Consider the following 21,122-nt stretch of genomic DNA (forward strand, 5'->3'; position numbering starts at 1 on the left):
AGTACGATACCTTAAAAATAAACGACAACAGATTACCAATATGGAACTCACGATGCTTGACTCTTGTACCACAATCATTTAAACGATTGTGAAAGGCCTTTACAGTAACACCAAGAAAAAGAAGAAGAAATAAGGCCCAAAATAAGGTTAGTGTGGGCCGGACACAGTAATGTAGTGGCAGTGCCTTGTGTTAAAAACCGCGTGGCTTCTAACACTAGCCAGTAGAGACGATGCTCAATTGCTGATAAGGGGAGCAGGAGCAGAGCAGCAGCAATGAGATAACCGTTGTTAATTGTCACCTCCACCATCCAACTCCAATTCCAACGACTTGCACTTTCACTTTGTATCACAATTTCACACTCAGATAGTAGAAATGCTGGCCAAAGTTCCTGCTCCGGCGGCAGTCAACCACCACCACCACCTCCTGCGGCCAAAACGCCTTGAACCGGAATCATGGATGGCGGGAACCCACAGCTGCAAGTGTCTCTATCTTCATCAGACGAGAAAATGGGGGATTAGTTGCAGTTTCAGTCAGAGACCCACCGATAACCCTGCAGCTGCAGCAGAAGCTTCTTATGACCTCATGGACGATTTCATCGTCCTCGGACAAGACAACAATGCCCCTCCCACTCCCACCACCAGAAACACTACCACCCATCCAGGTCCTCTCTCTCTCTCTCTCTCAATTTCAATTTGGGTTTTGCTGCAAATCTCACATACTTGGTTGGTTTTTCCGAAATTATGAAACTTGAGTCTGATTAGACCTGTAGCTATAGCATACATAATTTTCCTGCTTCAAACTGCACATATGTTTATCCAGTTTGGGTGGGAATTGAGCATGTGCCACCATTTACAGGTAATGACCGTCAACCGGCACCTACTCCTAGGAGAGTTGCTCAAAGTTTCGGGAGATTGAAAGTACATAGAGTGAAATCTATAGCTGAGAAACCTTCTCGGATTAAGCAAGAAATAGATGAAAGCGATGATGAAGTAAATGTGCAAGATGCACAACCATTTGGCAATCCGCGTTCAAGACTTGGATTTGATGGGAAAAAGAACAAGGCAGATGCCCGCGGTCTTGGTGGAAGACGTTCAAGTGATTCCCACTCGAAAGAGTTTAGGGACATGAGGCGGAGGAAGGGGACAGCAAACAACATGGACCATTCTCCTGTGAAAAGGACGGAAAATGGTTTTGAGCCAATCTCTGACAATCAAAACAAGCACCATAAGCCTTATAGGTCTGACGCCAACATAGCCGGACAAAAGGATTCAGCTCCAAGGGGTTCTTCTGCTCACTCAAAAGGATGGGGCAATGGAGGAGGGTCCATGTATGACTTGGCTGAGTTGCCCGACCTAAATCAGCGAAGGAAATTTTCCACCGACAATGACTTTTTCAGTCGAAAATCCTTCAGGGATGTGGGTTGCAGTGAATATATGATTGAATGTCTGAAGAGGCAGCTTTTCCAGCGCCCATCACATATTCAGGTACATCAACATTGTTCCTATATTTAGTTTACATTATGTGAATAGTTTATTTGGTTGTTTGTTTGAAATGTATCCACTTGAATAAATGTCCCATATATAATATCCTCTGAAGTATTATATATAATTTTCCACCTTATGGATTTCATTCCAAGCTGTTAGAATCATCTTTAATTTGTTGCAGCTTTCATATGTCGCTGTTTGATTCTATTTCATCACCACTTCCTTCCTATCTTGTTTAGTTATGTTTGTGTAGTTAGATTGTTGTCGTCTTATTTGGAAGGGCCGTCTCTTTTCTATTTCTAATACTGAGATTGCTTCACTTGGAAAAGTTAGCAAGTTCCACCGTCCTATTGGTAACTAAAAAAGTTCATGCTTAGTCAACCTAGACAAGGATGTACCTTGAAAACGTTTCGTATTGGTAAATTATATTTGATGAAGACCTAGTTACATTTTTTCAAGTACAGTTTCTTGTGTTACACATCTTGTATAACTGCAGGCCATGGCATTTGGTCCTGTTGTTGAGGGGAAAACGTCTATTATAGCAGACCAAAGTGGATCTGGCAAGACGTTAGCTTACCTTGCTCCAGTAATTCAGCGTATAAGGGAAGAAGAACTTCAAGGGCTGAGCAAGTCCTCGTCAATGAGTCCTCGAGTTGTTATACTGGTACCAACTGCTGAGTTAGCTTCTCAGGTCAGTTGCTGTTGGTTTTAATATTTGTTGTCCATCTTGATCTTTGCTCATGCTGGTTGAACAACAGTTTTCTGAGCATATTAGTTTATTGCCAGCTCTTAGTTGTTTGGCCTGGTTCTCTGAGGTTTGCCTACATGTATATGCATGTGTTTGTAGATGAGAAATTTGTAACTTAAAATAACTGCCAGCAGAACAGTACAGCACAAGCTCAACCAGAATTGTTTTTTTTTAAAAGAGAACGGAGGAAAAATCTACAAGTTCAAAAAAATCTACTTGTATATTTTACTGTATATCTCTGGTTTTCTTGATTTACCTTCACTCATTCTTTTGGAGCTCCAAAAGATTATACATTTAAAAGAATCTAATGAATATTTGTTCTTATTTCATCCCACTTTATGGTATATCATCTTGTGACAATGCAAGTGTACTCTTGCAGGTTTTGGGTGTTTGCCGTTCAATGTCAAAATTTGGGGTTCCAGTTAGGTCTATGGTTGTAACTGGTGGTCATCGGCAGAAAACTCAGATGGAAAGTTTAGAACAAGGTGTGGATATCTTAATAGCAACACCTGGTCGGTTTATGTATCTGATTAAAGAGGGCTTCGTGCACTTATCAAATCTAAGATGGTAACCCAGTTTTTCTTTGACTTTTCTGTATAAGTATATCTCTGGGTTGATAAATTAAAGCTCCTTTGTAATTTGAATTTCATTGGTGCATATTTTGTGTACTGCTAATGTACTGCTTTTATTTCTTGCGAGTGTATCAAGCAGCAATGTATCTTGTTTGTCATTCTTGCTTATTCATAAGACATGAATAAGTAACTAAGGATTTTCTTGGATGGGCTCTTGTAGTCTGTGTTGTCAAAGAGTCATAAAATTTATTTAACTAGTCTGGGAGTCTATGAACCTTGATTTCAATTGTCTGTATTTATTACCTAGCTTGATTGCTTTGTTGTGTATATTTCCGCCCAATAATAAAGATCGTCTTAAATTGTTGTACCTTGATATGATTCCTTCACTTTGATGAGTAAATTCACTCAGTCATCCAGAATTAATCTAGGTGAAGTTTAAATAATAGATTAGGAGTTCTTGGTGATGTTGATGTTGTTGACTACTCAATCTCTATATATATTTTGTTTTGTATTTCGTGCTTTTGTTTGTTGGAACATCAATGTATGACAATATATGTTACTGGTGTTAATATATTAGAACCTCTTTGCTGCAGCGCTGTACTGGATGAGGTAGATATACTCTTTAATGATGAGGATTTTGAAGCAGCACTGGAAAGTTTAATCAATTCTGCACCTGTTACCATGCAATATCTTTTTGTGACTGCAACGTTACCCCTTGGAATTTACAACAAATTGGTTGAATCCTTTCCTGATTGTAAAGTAGTCATGGCACCTGGAATGCACCGTATAAGCTCTGGCCTTGAAGAGGTTAGTATAGTTATCCTGTTGTGCATACAATGGTTCTAGAATGTAGTCCTGGTAATGAGGTGAGTATGAAGGCTCTTATTTTATGGTTTACGCAGTTTCATAACATGTCAAGAACAAATTATCACCTTCAATTGTTGGAGAAAAAGGGTGTTCTTATTGTTGCTGCATTAATAGTTTTACTTTTGTTCAAATTTTTTCCTAGCTTCCCATCAAATTTCATCTTATTAGAACTGAAAAGCTTTACGTTACTCCATAATGACGGGATTTTGATAATCATGGTTCATGTCCAGGTGCTTGTAGATTGCAGTGGAGATGATGGAAGTGAAAGATCTCCAGAGAAGGCATTCTCAAATAAGAAATCTGCTCTTCTACAGCTTGTGGAGGGAAGTCCAGTTCCCAAATCGATAATTTTCTGCAACAAGGTAACACGAAACCTTTTCCCTTTTGCGTGGCTTACCGTGTACCTGGGATTGTGTGCATTTACAAGCCTTTCTGATTCTATGTATTTGGAACTAAATTTCTTCTCAAGTCACTTAAGAAAGTATTACTCAGGTTAGCTTTTCCTTGCCTATTTGCAGATTGAGACGTGCAGAAAAGTTGAGAATATATTAACACGTTTTGACAGAAGTGGAACTCGCGTTCGGGTTCTACCATTCCACTCTGCCTTGGCCCAAGGATCAAGACTCGCAAATATGGAGGAGTTCACCAATTCTCATTCAAAGGAAGTCTCACAGTTTTTGGTTTGCACTGATAGGTAGCAATTTCCGTTGCCTCTGTATCATTTCCTGTACTGAACTTTGCATAATAAGTATAGACTGGGTCATTACTGGTTGCATAAAAACGAGTCATATAGCATACAACAAGTTGACGTTTATGAAATATTTGGCAGAGCATCGCGTGGAATCGACTTTACTGGTGTGGATCATGTTATACTCTTTGACTTCCCCCGCGATCCAAGTGAGTATGTACGACGTGTTGGAAGAACTGCCCGAGGTGCTGGAGGAATCGGTAAGGCGTTCATCTTTGTGGTGGGGAAACAAGTCTCCCTTGCGGGAAAGATAATGGAAAGAAACCGGAAAGGTCACCCGGTGCACGATGTACCAGCTGCATATGAGCTTTTGTACTAAAAGGCTTTTTTGCCTGCTTGTAAAAGAAACATGACCACCAATTTTCTTGACATACGCTTGGCTTTCAGAAAACAAGTGCAATATGCTTTTCATACAAGCAATTCATTTTTTTTTTAATTAAATTAACCAACAAGTTAATATCATTTTAACCGTGTAAACATTGGTTGTGCAGTTACACAACTCCGGTAGTATAACGTGTTAACGTCTGAAATTATCATTTCGTTTTGAATGAAAAATTCCAAAATAAAGAATAAAAATTTGAAGTGGCACTTTCACATAAAGTTTTGACTTGTTTATTAACACCTCACAGTTTCTACCTACACTCCACACTTTTCACATCTTAGGTGCAAATACATATGTTGTGTTTTTATTTTAACGCCCCACACTCATCACTTATTCGAATTATGAGGTGGTTTTTATGTTGTTTCTCCTCCCCTTCAAAGAATGAAGATTTAGATTTGAGAATTCCATCAAAAAAAAAAAAAAAAAAAATTAGAATCCATCACTTTGTAGCAAAGAGTGATCTAGCAATGCATAGCATAATTGATTATGCATTAACTTCATAACGCAAGTATAGGCATGTCGATGTCGTCGAGATCACTAAAACATTGAAAAATATAAAATCTTACCTCATGTAAACTTCCAAAACATCGATTTAATGCTCTATTCCTCAAAAATAAATTTTTTCAATCAAGGTAATGAAAAAATAAAACAAAACCCATGGGCTTTGGGGAAAAAAAAGGGTTAAAAAGAAGGAATAACAAAGTGGATAAATGGTGAGTAGTGTTCCGGGTGGGGGATGGATAAGGTGCCAAATTGCAGAATTGGGTTTTAGAAATACTCAGGGAGAGAGACGAAGATAGATAGAGAGAGAAAGAGAGATACAGTACAATGTCAGCTTCGCTTTCGTTCCTAGCGTCTTCTCAGCAGCTATGGCTGCGTCCTCAGCTCGTGGGAGTGGCGGCGACTCCGTCTCCAAGGCCTCAGTCTCGGTCTCTTGTCGTGGAAGCCAAAGCCACCACCAAAAGAGAAGACAGGACCGCCCGCCATACCCGTATCAGAAAGAAGGTACCTTTCCCAACTTCTTCTTCTCTCCAATTTCCGCAATTTGATTTCTTCACTTCCAACCCACATAATTCAAGATAAAATTTTACGGCACAAATTGTTGTCTGTTCGGATTGTATCTTCTTAACTGTCCCTTATCGTCTTCCCTCCCAAGTTCCCAACCCAGAAACTCTTGCTTGTCAGTTTCTGAGTAGTGGGTGTCCAGAACAGGAAAGTGGGTGCCTTCAATTTCATATGCCAGAAACTCCTCGTGAATTGACGTCACATGAATTGGGTTAGCTTGTTCTAGTTTCCAAATACAGAGTTTCCGGTTGAATGTAGCAGATTAAACATAGATTAGCTTAACTGATAGGATCTTGGTTCGAAAAACTCGAATGCTTGTAGCAAAGACAAGGTTCCCATGAGTGGTGCCTCCCAATATTCTCCACAGGCTTTGCTACTACGTTCATTCGGAAAGTTTAATGTTTGCCTTTTTGTTGACAGTTCTTACCTAAAGTTAAATTTTGAAGCTTTGATTGTCTTCTTATTAGTATCATTGATGCACTCTCGAATCCTCGACTTTACCCTTGCAAATGAACTTATGTGGAATATTTTCCCTTGATTCTGTTAGTTTCTTCTCTAATGGATCATTTTGCGAAAATTTGGTTGATTTGCCTGTTCTGATTATGGATGGCGCATCTGTTTGCTTTTCAGGTTGAAGGGACTCCCGAAAGGCCGAGGCTGGCTGTCTTCCGCTCCCACAAGCATATCTATGTCCAAGTGATTGATGATAGCAAGATGCACACACTTGCTTCGGCTTCAACGATGCAGAAACCCATCTCCGAAGAATTTGACTACACTTCTGGTCCTACCATTGTGAGTTAACACATATCTGTTGAACATAAAGTTCGATATTGTTCCTAGGCCATGCGGTTCTTTAGTCTGAAAACTTTGTTGCAGATGTACATCTCTGTGATGGAATTCATCAATAGATAGCCATATTTTCTGAAAACTTTCCGTTAGCTTTATTTTCTGAACCGTACTTCTCAGTTAAACTGTTAACATATCATCAAATCACCAGCTCCTTATACCTGTTGTCTTTTATTTTTGACATTAAGATACATTAATTCCAATTCATTGATTTATCATAAATGATGTAGTAATAAACTTAACAGCTGGAAAAAAAAAAAGTCTTATAGTTCAGCTTAGGTTTTGATCGTTCGTTTATGATTTGGTATTATGTCGATTCTATTTGATAAAACTCGTTGCCTAGCTTTGATGTTTGTTAAACAAAATTCCTGATCTATTCAAGCTATGTGGTATCAGGAAGTAGCAAAGAAGGTAGGAGAAGTCATTGCAAAGTCATGTTTGGAGAAAGGGATCTCAAAGGTGGCCTTTGACCGTGGTGGATACCCATATCACGGACGTGTGCAAGCCCTTGCTGATGCAGCCAGGGAACACGGCCTTCAGTTCTAAGATCATGAAATACTTCAATCCTATTTTGGACCGTCGTACCCCTTTTGTAGTTTTTGTAACAGATTTGGATGGAAGGATGTATCAACGTGTAAGCAGAGTTGCTGTAACCTAGTTAATTGAACATTTGACATTGAGACGCTGTCAATTTTCTTTCCAATTCAGTTTGTATCCCTGAAAATTATACGCATCGGAGATGAAATTCTTATATGTGGTGATTAGTTTGTATCTTGATAATTGACTCATTAGGGCATTGCATTCAAACTTGAGATTTGTTCGGTCATTTGAGATCGGAGTCGAAACAAATTCAGGTTGAAATTATTTTTTCAAACTAACGTTAACCACATGTGGGAGGGGAAGGAGGAATCAGCAGGCACTTCCGCAACTCCCAAGCAAAGAAAGCGTTGAATTTGTTATCATTTGCTATAAATAGTATGCTGGTTTTATTTGTATCACTTTTCTCTCCCCTTTGCTGTGCTAGCTTCTCCTGTTCACTCTCCACAGTCTGTTTCGAATCAAACCAAATTACAGTTACACACATGCAGAGATCAACCGCCGGAGATCCTCGTGTAAGCCGTCCAGCGTCTAGCATCTAGCGTCCTGAGATTATCTTCATCATGTCAAAAGAAAAGAAAATTTGAGTTGGTTCATTTCTTCATCAATTGATTTCTACTCACTGGAATGTTGGTGCGGCCGGCAGATCCATTGTGTGTGTGGTGATCTCTTAAATCTCTGACCAATTCAATCGATCTGAAGATGGCTCCGCCGCCACCGCTGGTTGCCCCCATGAAGGCAACATCTAATGGATCGTTTCAAGGCGAAAATCCCCTGGATTTTGCTATTCCCTTGCTCATCGTCCAGATTGTCTTGGTCGTTGTTTTCACCAGAATACTTGCATTCCTTCTTAAACCTCTGCGGCAACCTCGAGTTATAGCCGAAGTCATTGTAAGTTCTTTCGTTAACCTGATCAATGATTCAAATTCACGATTTAGCAACATAATGATGTTGCGTTTCAGATTGTCTGGTAAGAGAACATTCTTTGTTTTGCTTTTGTAACCCAATATATTTATCGTTCATGCATGCACGCACATATAATTGTAGGGAGGGATATTGCTTGGGCCGTCAGCATTTGGGAGAAGCCAGAAGTTTCTACACACCGTTTTCCCGGCAAAAGCCATGACTGTACTGGACACAGTGGCAAACATCGGACTCCTCTTCTTCTTGTTCCTCGTCGGCCTCGAACTCGACATCCGCGCCATTCGCCGCACCGGTAAGAAATCCCTAGGCATCGCCGTCGCAGGAATCACCCTCCCTTTCGTTCTCGGCGTCTTCACCTCCTTCGCACTCCGCGCCACCGTCTCCAAAGGAGTCAGCCAAGGCCCCTTCCTCGTCTTCATCGGCGTCGCCCTCTCCATCACCGCCTTTCCCGTCCTCGCCCGCATCCTCGCCGAGCTCAAGCTCCTCACCACTGACGTCGGCCGCATCGCCATGTCGGCCGCCGCAGTGAACGACGTCGCAGCCTGGATCCTCCTCGCCCTGGCCATCGCCCTTACTGGAACGAACACCTCCCCGCTCGTCTCCGTGTGGGTCCTACTATCCGGGGCCGGCTTCGTTGGCTTCTGCGTCATTGCCCTAAGACCCCTCCTAGCCATGATGGCGAGGCGGTCCCCCGATGGGGAGCCGGTGAAGGAGCTCTACATATGCATCACGTTGTCCCTCGTCCTGTCGGCGAGTTTCGTGACGGACGTAATTGGGATACACGCGCTGTTCGGCGCGTTCGTGGTTGGGATAATAGTCCCGAAGGAGGGGCCGTTCGCCGGGGTGCTGATAGAGAAGCTAGAGGATCTGGTGTCGGGGCTTTTCCTGCCGCTATATTTCGTGTCGAGTGGGCTGAAGACCAACGTGGCGACCATCAGCGGCGGACAGTCGTGGGCGCTGCTGCTGCTGGTTATATTCACGGCGTCTTTCGGGAAGATTGTGGGGACGGTGACGGTGTCAATGGTGTGTAAGGTGCCGTTCAGGGAGGCGTTGGCACTTGGGTTTCTGATGAACACCAAGGGACTGGTGGAGCTCATTGTCCTCAATATTGGAAAGGATAGAAAGGTTAGTAGTTATAATTATATCACTCTCAATTCTTCTCAAAAGAATTAAATTTGGTTTAATTTTACACATTCACCTCTAATATGATTCTAATACGAGTGTTGCTACACACACCAAATTTTGTATCAGTATGTTATTTAATTATGTTGATCTTATTTTGAATTTATTTATTTTTAATAATTAAGATTCTGATGTGTGTATAAACACATTTGTTCTGCTGAATAAAATTAAAAGAAAAAACCTTAATGATTCTTGGATTCCTAGTATATATAGAGAAAAATTGGTAATTAACAAGAGTTCATGCATTGAAAATTATTTAGTGTCTACTTAGTCATGGTAAGAAAATTTTATTGTAGTCAACTATGAAATTAGGTTTTCATAAATGTTCACTTATGTGGGTGGGTAAAATGTCATACGCATAGCATTACAGTTGCTTATTATTTGGTGGAAAGTCAATTTAGATCTAGTAAACTTACGACTTTTATGGGTGGGGAATCAATTTTACATTTACAGTTGTATAGTATTGTCAGTTCATATTGTGTCAGTAATTCATCAAAGTTCTAAAAGAATTAGATCCTAGTTAGGCGGCAGGCATGAACCTAGTCTAGGTGTCTAGGCAGCTTAGGAAGTGCCTAGACAAGTCTAGATACTATTTCTTAATTTTTAAATACTTAAGAATTAATCAGAACGGTGATCAATTCCTAACGTTTAAGCGGATATTTTTACAATAGTGGTGATCGGTAATGTCACACACAAACCTTGACTTCTCTCCACATATTGTTAGTTATTAGATTACACAATTTTAATTTACAATCTAATTTATGCGTCACCACTGTACGCATGGCAGGTGCTAAACGACCAAACCTTCGCCATCTTCGTCCTAATGGCGTTATTCACCACCTTCATCACCACCCCACTAGTAATGGCAGTCTACAAGCCAGCACGCCGAGGCGCCCCCTACAAGCACCGCAGCGTCTTCCGCAAGAACCCTGACACGGAGCTCCGAATGCTGGCCTGCTTCCACAGCACCCGCAACATCCCCACCGTGATCAACCTCATCGAGTCCTCCCGCGGAACCCGCAAGCGCGGCCGCCTCACCGTCTACGCCATGCATCTCATGGAGCTGTCAGAGCGCTCCTCCGCCATCTCCATGGTCCACAAGGCCCGCAACAACGGCCTCCCCTTCTGGAACAAAAAAAACGACGAAAACAACAAGGACCAAATGGTCATTGCATTCGAGGCTTACGAAAAGCTCAGCTCCGTCAAGGTCCGCCCCATGACCGCCATCTCCTCCCTCGACAACATCCATGAGGACATCTGCGCCAGCGCCCACCAAAAGAATGCCGCCGTGATTTTACTCCCGTTTCACAAACACCAGAGGCTCGACGGCAACATGGAGTCTCTAGGAAACGCGTTTAGATCGGTCAACGAGCGTGTGCTTAAACACGCTCCCTGCTCCGTTGGGATTTTGGTGGACAGGGGTCTTGGCGGAACAGCCCAGGTTTCGGCCAGCGAGGTGTCGTATAATATTATGGTGGCGTTTTTCGGAGGGCGGGACGACAGGGAGGCGTTGGCGTACGGAATGAGGCTGGCAGAGCATCCCGGGATTGTGATGACATTGATTCGGTTTGTGGCCCCACAAGGAAAGACGTTGAGTTTTGGCGCGAAATTGGTCGGGATAACTTCTGACAAGAACAAGGAGATTTTGAAAGAGGAAGACTGCGGCGGCGACCAGAAGGGGGACGACGAGTCGCTTTTAGCGGAGTACATGAATGTGATGAAGAATAGTGGGAATAAGGAGGGCGGCGGGGAGCCGTCGATGTTGTACGAGGAGAAGGTGGTGGACAGCAAGGCCGAGATTTGTGTCGTGTTGAAATCGATGGCTAAAAATGTCAATTTGTTTATTGTGGGGAGAATGCCTCCGACGGCGCCGTTGGCGGACAGTTCGAGTGACTGCGCGGAGTTGGGGCCGGTGGGAAGCTTCTTGGCGTCGTCAGACTTTTCGTCCACAGCGTCGGTTGTGGTGTTTCAACAGTATAATCCCACGTCGTCGCAGCCGCTTGTGGTGGAGGAAGCTGACTATGAGGTGCCGGATACACCAATGGCTTGATTGTTTGCTTCTAATTGTGCGAGAGATGAATAATTAATTGAGTATTCCATCTATAAAGCAGAAATAAGAACCTTATTAACCTTTCCAATCCTTGATTATATATTCAATTAGGAAACGATCTATATTCTATGTCAAAATTTGATTACTTGTATTTCTGTTTAGACCCGATTTTATATTTTCGGTTTAAACAATCGAGACCGTCGAATGATTATAAAGAATTCTAGACGTTGGAATGTAATCGACTTTATACCCAATTAGGCATTAGTGGCCTGTTTCTAATATTTTATTCTAGATATTACTATTGGATTATTGTAGTAATTATCTTGTGAAAATATTAAAATGAGCTTGAAGAGTGCTTGAAGAGTGCAGATTGAAATCAAGGAACTTTCTTCCTCCACGGGTCTGTTCGGGATTCTCGTATTGGAGTTTTGAAGTGTATTGGGACATTATCTTCCAATAATTCAGGCACTGAGTAGTTCAAACAATATGGAAGAATCATAGCCACCGAGTATCTTGGCCAATGTCAAGTATTTTAATTAAATGGGATTAATGAAATTGCATGCATTATCACATCCGGTAAAAGGTGGGATTGCATACAAGATGCGGAGATGAAGTGGGGACTGCATCAGGTTTTTCTACAAAGGAACACGTGGATTTTGAACGATGGTGATAACGCAATTAGGATTGAATCTTTGAAAAAGATTGTACAGAATGTCATGAGGGAAAAGATGGGATCATGCTTTGATTGATGTGATAAGGCGTGGACTTATGTGCATCTGAGATAAAGTTTTCAGAACTTCATTTATTATTGTAATTATGCACGGGATAAATGCGTGGTCAGCAGCAACAAATAAAGACTAGTCACTGTGCAATTGAGACTGGTTTTCATGACTTGGGCATGCAGGTCTGTATAAATACCAAGCGGCATACGATTGAGAGGGTCCTTCCCAAATCAACACATACATTACCCTGCACAAAATTTCTCAACAAATCTGACTGAAGATTGACTGGTTATTTATTCACGTTTCGGTTAACAAGGATTTCTGAGTGCTTGTTGGTAGAGGTCATCTCATCAGCTCAGCGAAGTGAGATGTTACCAGGTTACTATATTCAGCACATTGACAGCCGAATTTGAAATTGAACTTTGCAGAACTAGCAACCTTATCTTCAAGCTCTAGAACCCGAAAACCGAGACGTGTTCCTTCCTCGGCCGCAATCGCAAGATCAAGAAGTCAGCATCGTGCCCAACACCACATCAACATATTTTACTCCCCGGTTGAACTCGGCCAACGAGTTGGCACGTCCCGCACATAACCAAATGACGTAGTTAGCTTATTAATTACTCGGCCTACGTACCACTTAGGCTTGGTAGTTTTTAGGGTCAACAATTTCTTATCAAGTTCTTATTCTTTTTAGTCACTGAGTGCAAATCATTTACTAAATTGATTCATTATTTAAAAAAAGTTGATTTTTTCTATATGAACTATTAAACAATCTGTAATTTGAAATGATCAAGTTCAATTTATATCAAAATTTTGCTGCAATCTCCGATGACTTTGAACCTGGCATGCAACATGTTGAACCTGTCCTACATCCAACACATTCTTCAGCAACGCTATGTCAATTTCCGTTCCCTCGCGTTCTTTATGAACAAAAACTATTACAGTTGTTGTCACGCGGGCGGTAAACCAAATCGCAAAAATAGTTAAATGCAACTTCTTTCAACCCATGAAGTGATTTCCGTTCGATCTAGTAACGATCAAGATAGTTAAACTAGCATAACAGCCGCTTAACGATAAGATTCATAAATCATTATTATATCTTATCACCTAATGATAAGATTCAAATTAAGAGACAATATCGATGTAATTAATAGTAATTCCATCCTTTTGAAATCACTACTAGAATTTTTTAGTCTTCAACAACGGTTTTATCCATTGCCTTTTTCACTATAATACCGGTGTATTGTGAGGTGGTGCTAAATGTAAACAACAGTGTGCTCAACCCTCTTGTACTCAATGTTCAAATCCTCCTCTCCTCAACTCAAATTAATTTATAGTAATTATTTTTTCCTTTATAAAATAAAATAAATAGAAGAAAGAAGTTGCATGGATGCAACAAGTCAACCAAACCTACAACTAGGAAAAAGCCTCTATCCAATTGAAAACTACATCTGATTTCTAATAGGGGTGTGATATCCATACACTCTATTTTACTTCTCACATACTTTTTTAATTTTCGGCTGTTGAATCGGATGAATTGAAGAAGATCAATGGACATAAATTATCAAGGGTGTGTGAGAAGTAAAATGGGGTGTGTGAATAGCACACCCCTTTTTAATAATTTTCAATTTGTTAATTTAAGATGATTTAGTGCTATTTCTCTTAATTTGTAAAAGATAAATTTTTAATTCGATTCTCTTTAAACTTGAATTTGAACTGAATTACTATAGTTAGCCTATCGTGAAGATTTGCTCACTCTTTTATTTTTTATTTTTAATGTAAACAATATCAATCATTTAAAAAAAACCGTTTCTTCTTCTCTCTCCGTTCAGCAACATAGAATAAAGAGAGAAAATGGTGAGAAAGCGGGAGAGGTGATGGAGGGTAAAAAAATCACATAAAGACTGTTTTTCGATCAAATTTTTTCGAGAGATTTTAATTATCTATTTATATATAAAGCCAATGGAAAAGTGAATAGTGATTTTGGTGTCATCAAGTTTCAATAAAAATATTTGAACAGACATACCTTCAAGACAAAAAATTTCAAAGGCATCCCAAAATAATGCATCAAATAAGATAGGGGTATTTTTGTCATTTTCTGACACACCCCGACTTGGAATGTCCACAAAGACTCCAAATCGAGTTGTGTTGGCCGACACATGGAAGGTGACGAAGCCATAAAGTGTGATAGTGTATAAAATGTGCATAAATTTGAAACTAAAAGTGTCTAAATACCAGAGTGCGCTACGAGTGGGAGCGAACCCAATTCACACGCGATGTCAGAGCATAAGTAAAGTACAGTAGTGTGGGTAAGAATCATACCCTTCAAAGTAGCCATCAATATTAAGATTAGCTATATATATATTCTCGTCGATACGAACTTAGCAGTTAAACCTGAAGAGGTACAAAACAGAAAGTGTGAGTAAGCTGTAAAACCAAGCTTCCCAAAACTATGACCTTTCAAACAGTAATAACCCCTCACTGTAATTCCTTTATCGTTTCCTATAGGACAGTACAACATATATACATGTATCCAAACCATACTCAGAAATGACCAAAACCACGGTTTGCCATCAACTCCACCATGCATTAATAAGTAGGCCAAATGAACGTAATCAATACAAAATGATATGTCAGTTAGAGTCATCTAAAATGACATGTACAACTTATCCATATCTCAACAATCATGGCTAGCATATAAGTCGGAATCACCTATAGTGACCTATACGACTTATCCATATCTCATCAATCATGGCTAGCATATAAGTTGGAGTCACCTATAGTGACCTGTACGACTTATCCATATCTCATCAATCATGGCTATTCAATAGCTCAATAAGTATACCTACACAAGAGTCGAAACCACCTAAAGTGATATGTACGACAGGACTGGGTGTAAATAAATATGCTCAAGTGCTACGATCACGTGAAGACTGTACGAATAATCGCGGGTCACCTACGAGTCGGAACCACCTAAAGTGGTATGTACGACAGGACTGTGCACCTACCTTGGATCCAAGGTGAGCGTAAGGTGCGAGATGTGAACATCACGTGAAGGACTGTGCCCTAGCCACGGGCGGGAGCACTAACACCGGGGTGCAGGTTTATGAGCTATACTATATCTCAACACAATCGTACTCACTACCATCACTAGCATCAACATGTACTCTCCTGAAGCTTACCTAGGTGTCTTGCCTTCACCTTTGCACTTGAAAGCATTCCCAATAATTATATGTAAGTAATATACATATGGATATACCATGATGCAATCTAATACTCAACCATGTCGTAGCATTTTCAATTATAAACAATACGGTGTGAAATGTACAATCAATAACGCCCTACTCACAAACTACTTATTTTTCAGGGATAATTATCCATGACAGCCCAATTAACACTAATTTAACTAACTAATTCACAAAACTAAAACTTGCCTTTACCAATTTCCTTCGCATTACTCAATTTCCCAAATAAGGCTTTTGTCTCAAATATATTATGGTTGCATCTAACGTCTCGTTAGACTGCCTACGTACCCTAAACAGAGATCAAACCATTCGTAGTTCATATAGTACTTCAAGCATTCACAATAATTATATATGAAAGTAATATACCTAATCAATTTAAAAGTGTCGATAGAACTCTCAATAATATGTACGATAAAAAGGAAAAGATGGACTCACCTGGAGTCCACGCTATGATTCTCTAGCGCACGCATCGAGGTGTCCTGAATGATTGGTCTCTGTGACCAATTATCAAATCACATCTTAGAACTCTTATCCATAGAATACATAATTCACATAAAACACAACCTCAAAGGCATTCTAAAATAGTTTGAGACCTATTGACCACATATCAACAGTCGATCAAAGATCGACGGTAAGGTCTACAACCCTGTATAACTCAACCCGGAAGATCCGCATATCAGTTTTCCAATCCGCAACTCCAACAATCCACAATAAGTTTCTAGAATAACATATTAAAATTTCATTACTATCCAACGGTCGGATCTCCGCCAATTACCTAAAATAAGTGGTCGTGAACATTTATTTTACTAACTTACAAATCCAATTCAGGAAGATCCGTACGTCGGATTCCCGATCCATAAATTCCTATGATCTTTAAATATTACGTAATATAATGTATCCAATTTTGGTGACGATCTAACGGTCGGATTGTCGATTCACATTTTTATCAAGTAACGTATCGTATCAAATTTAGGTTCCAATGATCAACCTACGTCATTCAAATAACAAAACTAAATTCAAGACATTCGACATAGCCTAAAAATAGCATTGGCGGCCCACTGGCCACGCGCCGCCGCGGGTGGCGGTCGGCCGCCTTGACTCGCCGGAAAATCCAACTATTTCCAAAAATTCTCAAACTTCACAGAAATGAAGATCTCAGTGAGTGGAGCAACTTTCATACCTGCCACGAAGTCCAAAAGTGGACGGAAGATGGTCAATTTTTCCCACAAAGCTGACGGGTGCCTAAAACTTCCCGGTGTCGATTCGTCTTCTACAGTGGTCCAACAGGGTCAAGGTTGGTTGGGTTTTACTCCTGGGATGATGGGCTACAAAGCCCAAGTGGTGGCATCGGCCATCACTTTGCCGATTTGCCGGAAAATCAAAAAGGGTGCCCGGAGCACCGTGAGAACCGCCAACTTTTGTGGCCTTAAACCGCCACATACCATGGTTAATCAAGGTGGTTCTTGGGTGGGTTTTGTAGAGGGGAATGAGAGATTCAAGATGGTGGTGGTGGCGTCGAAAAACTCCACCGGAGTTGGCCGGAATCGACCTTGAAAAATGGGTGGTCGCGAGTGGAAAAACCCACGGGAAAGTTAGGAGTTTTTTTTTTTTTTTTTTTTTCTTCCTTCTATTTTTGGGTCTCACCTTCTCCCTCTAATTCAATTGGTTCCTTCCTATTTGTGCCTAAAATCAGATTGGCCACTTTCCCACAAGGTGGGAATTCAAATAATTTATAACTAAATTTTAAATAGTCATTTTCAAACGTCCATAACTATACCGTTATAATCCGGACTCGCAAACGGCTTTCGCCTATGCGTTCACATCTACGAGTACTATGAGAACATGTTAAAAGAATAAGTCATACGTCTCTCTAGACGATGCAAATTTTTTTTTTCCCAAAAAAATTAAGGATGTCATTTGATAGTATTTTTGTAATAATTAATTTTTTTTGTGCTGTTTTTTGTTTTTTAATTAGTGTCTCACAATAAACTAGTAATAATGTGATTCAATTTCTCTATTTTCAAACATGTTCAAAACATCTTAAGAAGCGTGTAATGTCGGTTATAAAAAAAAATGTCTTTCGCGGATGATAATGTGATTAAATTAGTTGTCAAATGAATTTTTTTTTTTAACAAACGATATTAGCTACACTAAGGGAGAGGGGGTGAGCTTAGTCTCACAATGGGTTGATAATAATGTGATTAAATTAGTTGTCAAATGAATGTTTTTTTTTTAAAACAAAAACGATATTATCTACACCAAGGGGGAGGGAGTGGGCTTAGCCTCACAATGGGCTAACAATAATGTGATTCAATTAGTTGTTCATTCAATATTATTTTCTCTATTTTTAAACACGTTCAAAATATCTTAAGAGGCATGTAATGCCGTTTATAAAAAATGTCTTTCGCACATGCATAATAATGTGATTAAATTAATTGTCAAATGATTTTTTTTTTTTTAACAAACGATATTATCTATACGAATGGGGAGGGGGTGAGCTTAGCCTCACAATGGGCTAGGAATAATGCGATTCAATCAATTATTCATTAAATATTATTTTCTCTATTACAATTCTATAGAAACCGATTTTATTGTGTGAATTCAGCTGTTTTAATTGGTTTATGAGGGGTTTCCTTTAGCATGATCTAAGATTATTCATTTACTTCAAATATTTGACTTTCCTTTTGTCAATTTACGCATATAAATATATTTAAAACGTGTAAATCACGCGTAGCATGCCGTGATTTAAAAAATATTTTTTGCATGTGCGTGAGCCCGTGCATGAAGGCTAGTTCTAGTAAATTGAGAATTATTTTTTTTTGGGACTTTGACATAGACTTTACCGTAAATTAAAAGTTAGGGAAATTTTAAAAAAAAAATTAGGGAGGCTCAAAATTAGTAAGATTTATAATTTAAGGACGTGATAAAATTTCCAAAAAAAAAAAAAAAAAGAAGTAAAGAAAAAAAAAATAGATGTGTGTAGATATTACGTTCGAGAAGGTTGCGGAAAGCGGGGGAGTGCTGGAGAGCGTGGGAACAAATTAAAGACGTGTCCGTTTCGGTATATTTCCCCGCACCGAAGGAAACCAGAGCAGAGCGATGCGGTGAAATAAAAGTGATCCATCCCTCTAGCGGTCCACCGGAGGAGAGAAGAAGAAGACCGAGAAATCTAGAGAGAGAGATGGCTGTGAATCCTCAACTGTTCCCCAATGGCATGCCCGTTCCTTTCGTGAACGAGATGTTCGTTTTGGCCAGAGACGGCGTCGAGTTCGAGGTCGATAAGATTCCCGGGTCGTCGTATTCTCTTACAATTTTGATTGATTTCACGTCTCTCACTTTTTCTCTGTTACAATTTCTTGCGACTCAATTCGATTCTGCTAGTATTAATGATCAAAGCATTCAATCTTCATCCTTCTCAAATGGGGTTCCATTGGAATTTTGATTTGACGGTTGTTTAATTTAAAGTTGCTACATTTATTTTATTTGATTTCTGTGGATTTGTTGGAAGAAGATTGCAGCAGTGTCCAACTGTTGTTTGTTTGTTTGTTTGGGTAAATCGGAATTGGTTTCTGTATTGAGCATTTGCCTCCAACTTGCACTTGCAGATATGACGGTGGTCGTCTGAAAGCGAAGGGAACAATCTACTTGTCAAATATACGGATGGTCTTTGTTTCCAACAAGCCTGTTGGGAGCTTTTTTGCTTTTGATATGCCCCTGGTATGTGACTCTTGCTTCTAACTCTAAATTGCTTTCCTTTCGTCCTTCTGTTGCGGTTTTCTTTCAGAAGTTCATTTGAAGTGAATAAACTTATTCAAAACCTGATGATTCTTATGTAATTCTTTTTTTTTTTTTTGTTAGTGTTCAGTAACAAGAAATATCGTTCGGAACTGCCAGACTCATACTAACATGAAACTATAAAATGTAGATAGACATATAATCTGGTATATAAGAATAGGAATTTGTTCAACGCTGTACCTGTCTCAAATGGAGGTTCTAACACTTTGTTTTTGTTGATTATAACCGTGTAAGCCCCTTTTGATGTTTATATCAAGTCCGAAGCAACGAGCTTTAATTTTTTATATTGGACCAAACAGATGTATTGCTTTTGGCATGTTTAGCTTGCTGAGTTCTTAGTCTGTTTCCCTATTGTGAGCTACATTGAGACTTTGCTGGAAGAATTAAAAACGTTCCACAAAAGGGTAAAACCCCACTGAAAAGGAAAACCCCACACCCTAGTTGAGAAGCACTCTCCATCCACTTGCCCCTTTCCCGTGTGCCCAAAAGCTCGCAGCGCCATTTGTGAGCGTCTTTTTAATTCACTGACCCAATTTCAAATACTTGATTTGATGTCAATCATGAGCTCATCTTCCCCTTATTTTTATGTTTGGTTAGATCTTTTTTTTACTGTTTCTCCGCAAATCTATGTTTTGGGCTATTTAGCATGGTTATTAAATCCTTGGTATCATCATATGATTGATCCGAGGGCCCTCTACTGGATCTTAGGGAGGACAGTAGAATCCTGAGTTAAAGTTCCTGCATCTCTCCTTGCCATTATCTAACCAAGACTATGAACTGATAAATTTGAAATTACAACATATTTAATCAACCTTTTATGTCACAAATGTGTCATAAACCTACAGTCAGCCATTCTCTGCCACTACAACCACCCTAATTTTCACTGTCAACCATCATAATCCCACAGCAATAATAATGTGATATCGAACAGTTGTTGGATTTCAGTCCCTTAGTGGTGCATATTTCTAGGGACTTAGGCGAGTGCTACTGTTATTATGTGTGTAAGGCTTAAAAGCATTTTTTATGTGACGATTGACCTTTTGTCTCCAGTGCAGTTTTCATGCATAGTTGATGTCTCTTCCTGTGTTTCTTTTGTATGTATTTATTTGCATCTCACTGACCTTTGGATTCATCCGGTTTTCAGCTTTACGTCCATGGTGAAAAGTTTAATCAACCAATTTTCCACTGCAACAACATTGCTGGTCAAGTGGAGCCAGTAAGTATATGGGTTAGAGGATTTCAATTATTGGCCATCCCATATCCCGTTTCTGATTTTGGAGATCTTATCGGTCTTGATGGCTAATTCCAGGTGGTTCCAGAAGGTCAGCATGGGGCGCTTTATTCCACTCACTCATTCAAGATTTTGTTCAAAGAAGGGGGCTGTGGGACGTTCGTTCCACTCTTTTTCAACTTGATCTCTGCAGTGAGACAATATAACCAGTATCAACACCCCAACGCTGGGTCTCAGCCTCATGTGGATCCTTTGCAAGCAGCACAAACTCCTGTTGATGAGATGATGAGACATGCGTAAGTGAACGTATTTTGCTGTTTTATGCTTGTAGTCAAGTGGCAGAGAAGGATCATTGGTTTAACTATGATTTCCTAATTTTGCAGGTATGTCGATCCTAATGATCCAACGAGGATCTTCTTGCAGCAGCCCACACCAGAGGCTCAGCTGAGGCGGCGCACATACCAGTCACAGCCCGCCGAACATTAATTGTAGTACGTTTACAAATTGAATAAAATTACATGTTTTAAGAACCCATATTAGTGTGCCGTATAACTGGATTATAGCCACAATACATTTTGTAAGAAGTCTGTTTCTACTTGTACATTACTTAGACTTCTATTGTGAGTAAATAATCCGTTGAATCTTCGTTGTGGATTCGTTACA

At 39.9% G+C, this 21,122-nt stretch overlaps 4 protein-coding genes and 1 long non-coding RNA gene across 5 annotated transcripts; 4 read left to right on the forward strand and 1 right to left on the reverse strand.

Annotated features, from left to right (window-relative positions):
* Positions 1–297: 297 nt before the first annotated feature.
* Positions 298–4,882, forward strand: LOC103950356 (DEAD-box ATP-dependent RNA helicase 50). Its single transcript, XM_009361552.3, has 8 exons — positions 298–662; positions 857–1,485; positions 1,982–2,176; positions 2,613–2,800; positions 3,399–3,612; positions 3,903–4,034; positions 4,191–4,366; positions 4,502–4,882. Exons 1-8 carry the CDS (start codon positions 374–376, stop codon positions 4,737–4,739), a joined length of 2,061 nt encoding a protein of 686 aa, XP_009359827.2. The 5' UTR covers positions 298–373; the 3' UTR covers positions 4,740–4,882.
* A 733-nt stretch (positions 4,883–5,615) lies between these two features.
* On the forward strand, positions 5,616–7,484 carry LOC103950357 (50S ribosomal protein L18, chloroplastic). The gene is made up of 3 exons (XM_009361553.3): positions 5,616–5,807; positions 6,498–6,659; positions 7,110–7,484. Exons 1-3 carry the CDS (start codon positions 5,631–5,633, stop codon positions 7,257–7,259), a joined length of 489 nt encoding a protein of 162 aa, XP_009359828.1. The 5' UTR covers positions 5,616–5,630; the 3' UTR covers positions 7,260–7,484.
* Positions 7,485–7,555: 71 nt separating this feature from the next.
* LOC125472813 lies at positions 7,556–8,059 on the reverse strand. The gene is made up of 2 exons (XR_007254717.1): positions 7,934–8,059; positions 7,556–7,856 (listed from the first exon to the last, which is right to left on the reverse strand). It is a non-coding gene; the product is annotated as an uncharacterized LOC125472813 (long non-coding RNA).
* On the forward strand, positions 7,835–11,750 carry LOC103950431 (cation/H(+) antiporter 19-like). The gene is made up of 3 exons (XM_048574699.1): positions 7,835–8,201; positions 8,358–9,359; positions 10,204–11,750. The coding sequence occupies exons 1-3, from the start codon at positions 8,013–8,015 to the stop codon at positions 11,464–11,466; spliced, it is 2,454 nt and encodes an 817-aa protein (XP_048430656.1). The 5' UTR covers positions 7,835–8,012; the 3' UTR covers positions 11,467–11,750.
* A 6,708-nt stretch (positions 11,751–18,458) lies between these two features.
* Positions 18,459–21,104, forward strand: LOC103950358. Its single transcript, XM_009361554.3, has 5 exons — positions 18,459–18,724; positions 19,039–19,150; positions 20,373–20,444; positions 20,538–20,755; positions 20,843–21,104. Exons 1-5 carry the CDS (start codon positions 18,615–18,617, stop codon positions 20,943–20,945), a joined length of 615 nt encoding a protein of 204 aa, XP_009359829.2. The 5' UTR covers positions 18,459–18,614; the 3' UTR covers positions 20,946–21,104.
* The last annotated feature ends 18 nt before the right edge of the window (positions 21,105–21,122 follow it).

Source organism: the organism of the source record quoted next, unplaced genomic scaffold (assembly GCF_019419815.1).
Source record: "Pyrus x bretschneideri cultivar Hongxiangsu unplaced genomic scaffold, Pyrus_bretschneideri_v1 Contig74, whole genome shotgun sequence".
In the NCBI taxonomy this organism is placed as follows: Eukaryota; Viridiplantae; Streptophyta; class Magnoliopsida; order Rosales; family Rosaceae; genus Pyrus; species Pyrus x bretschneideri.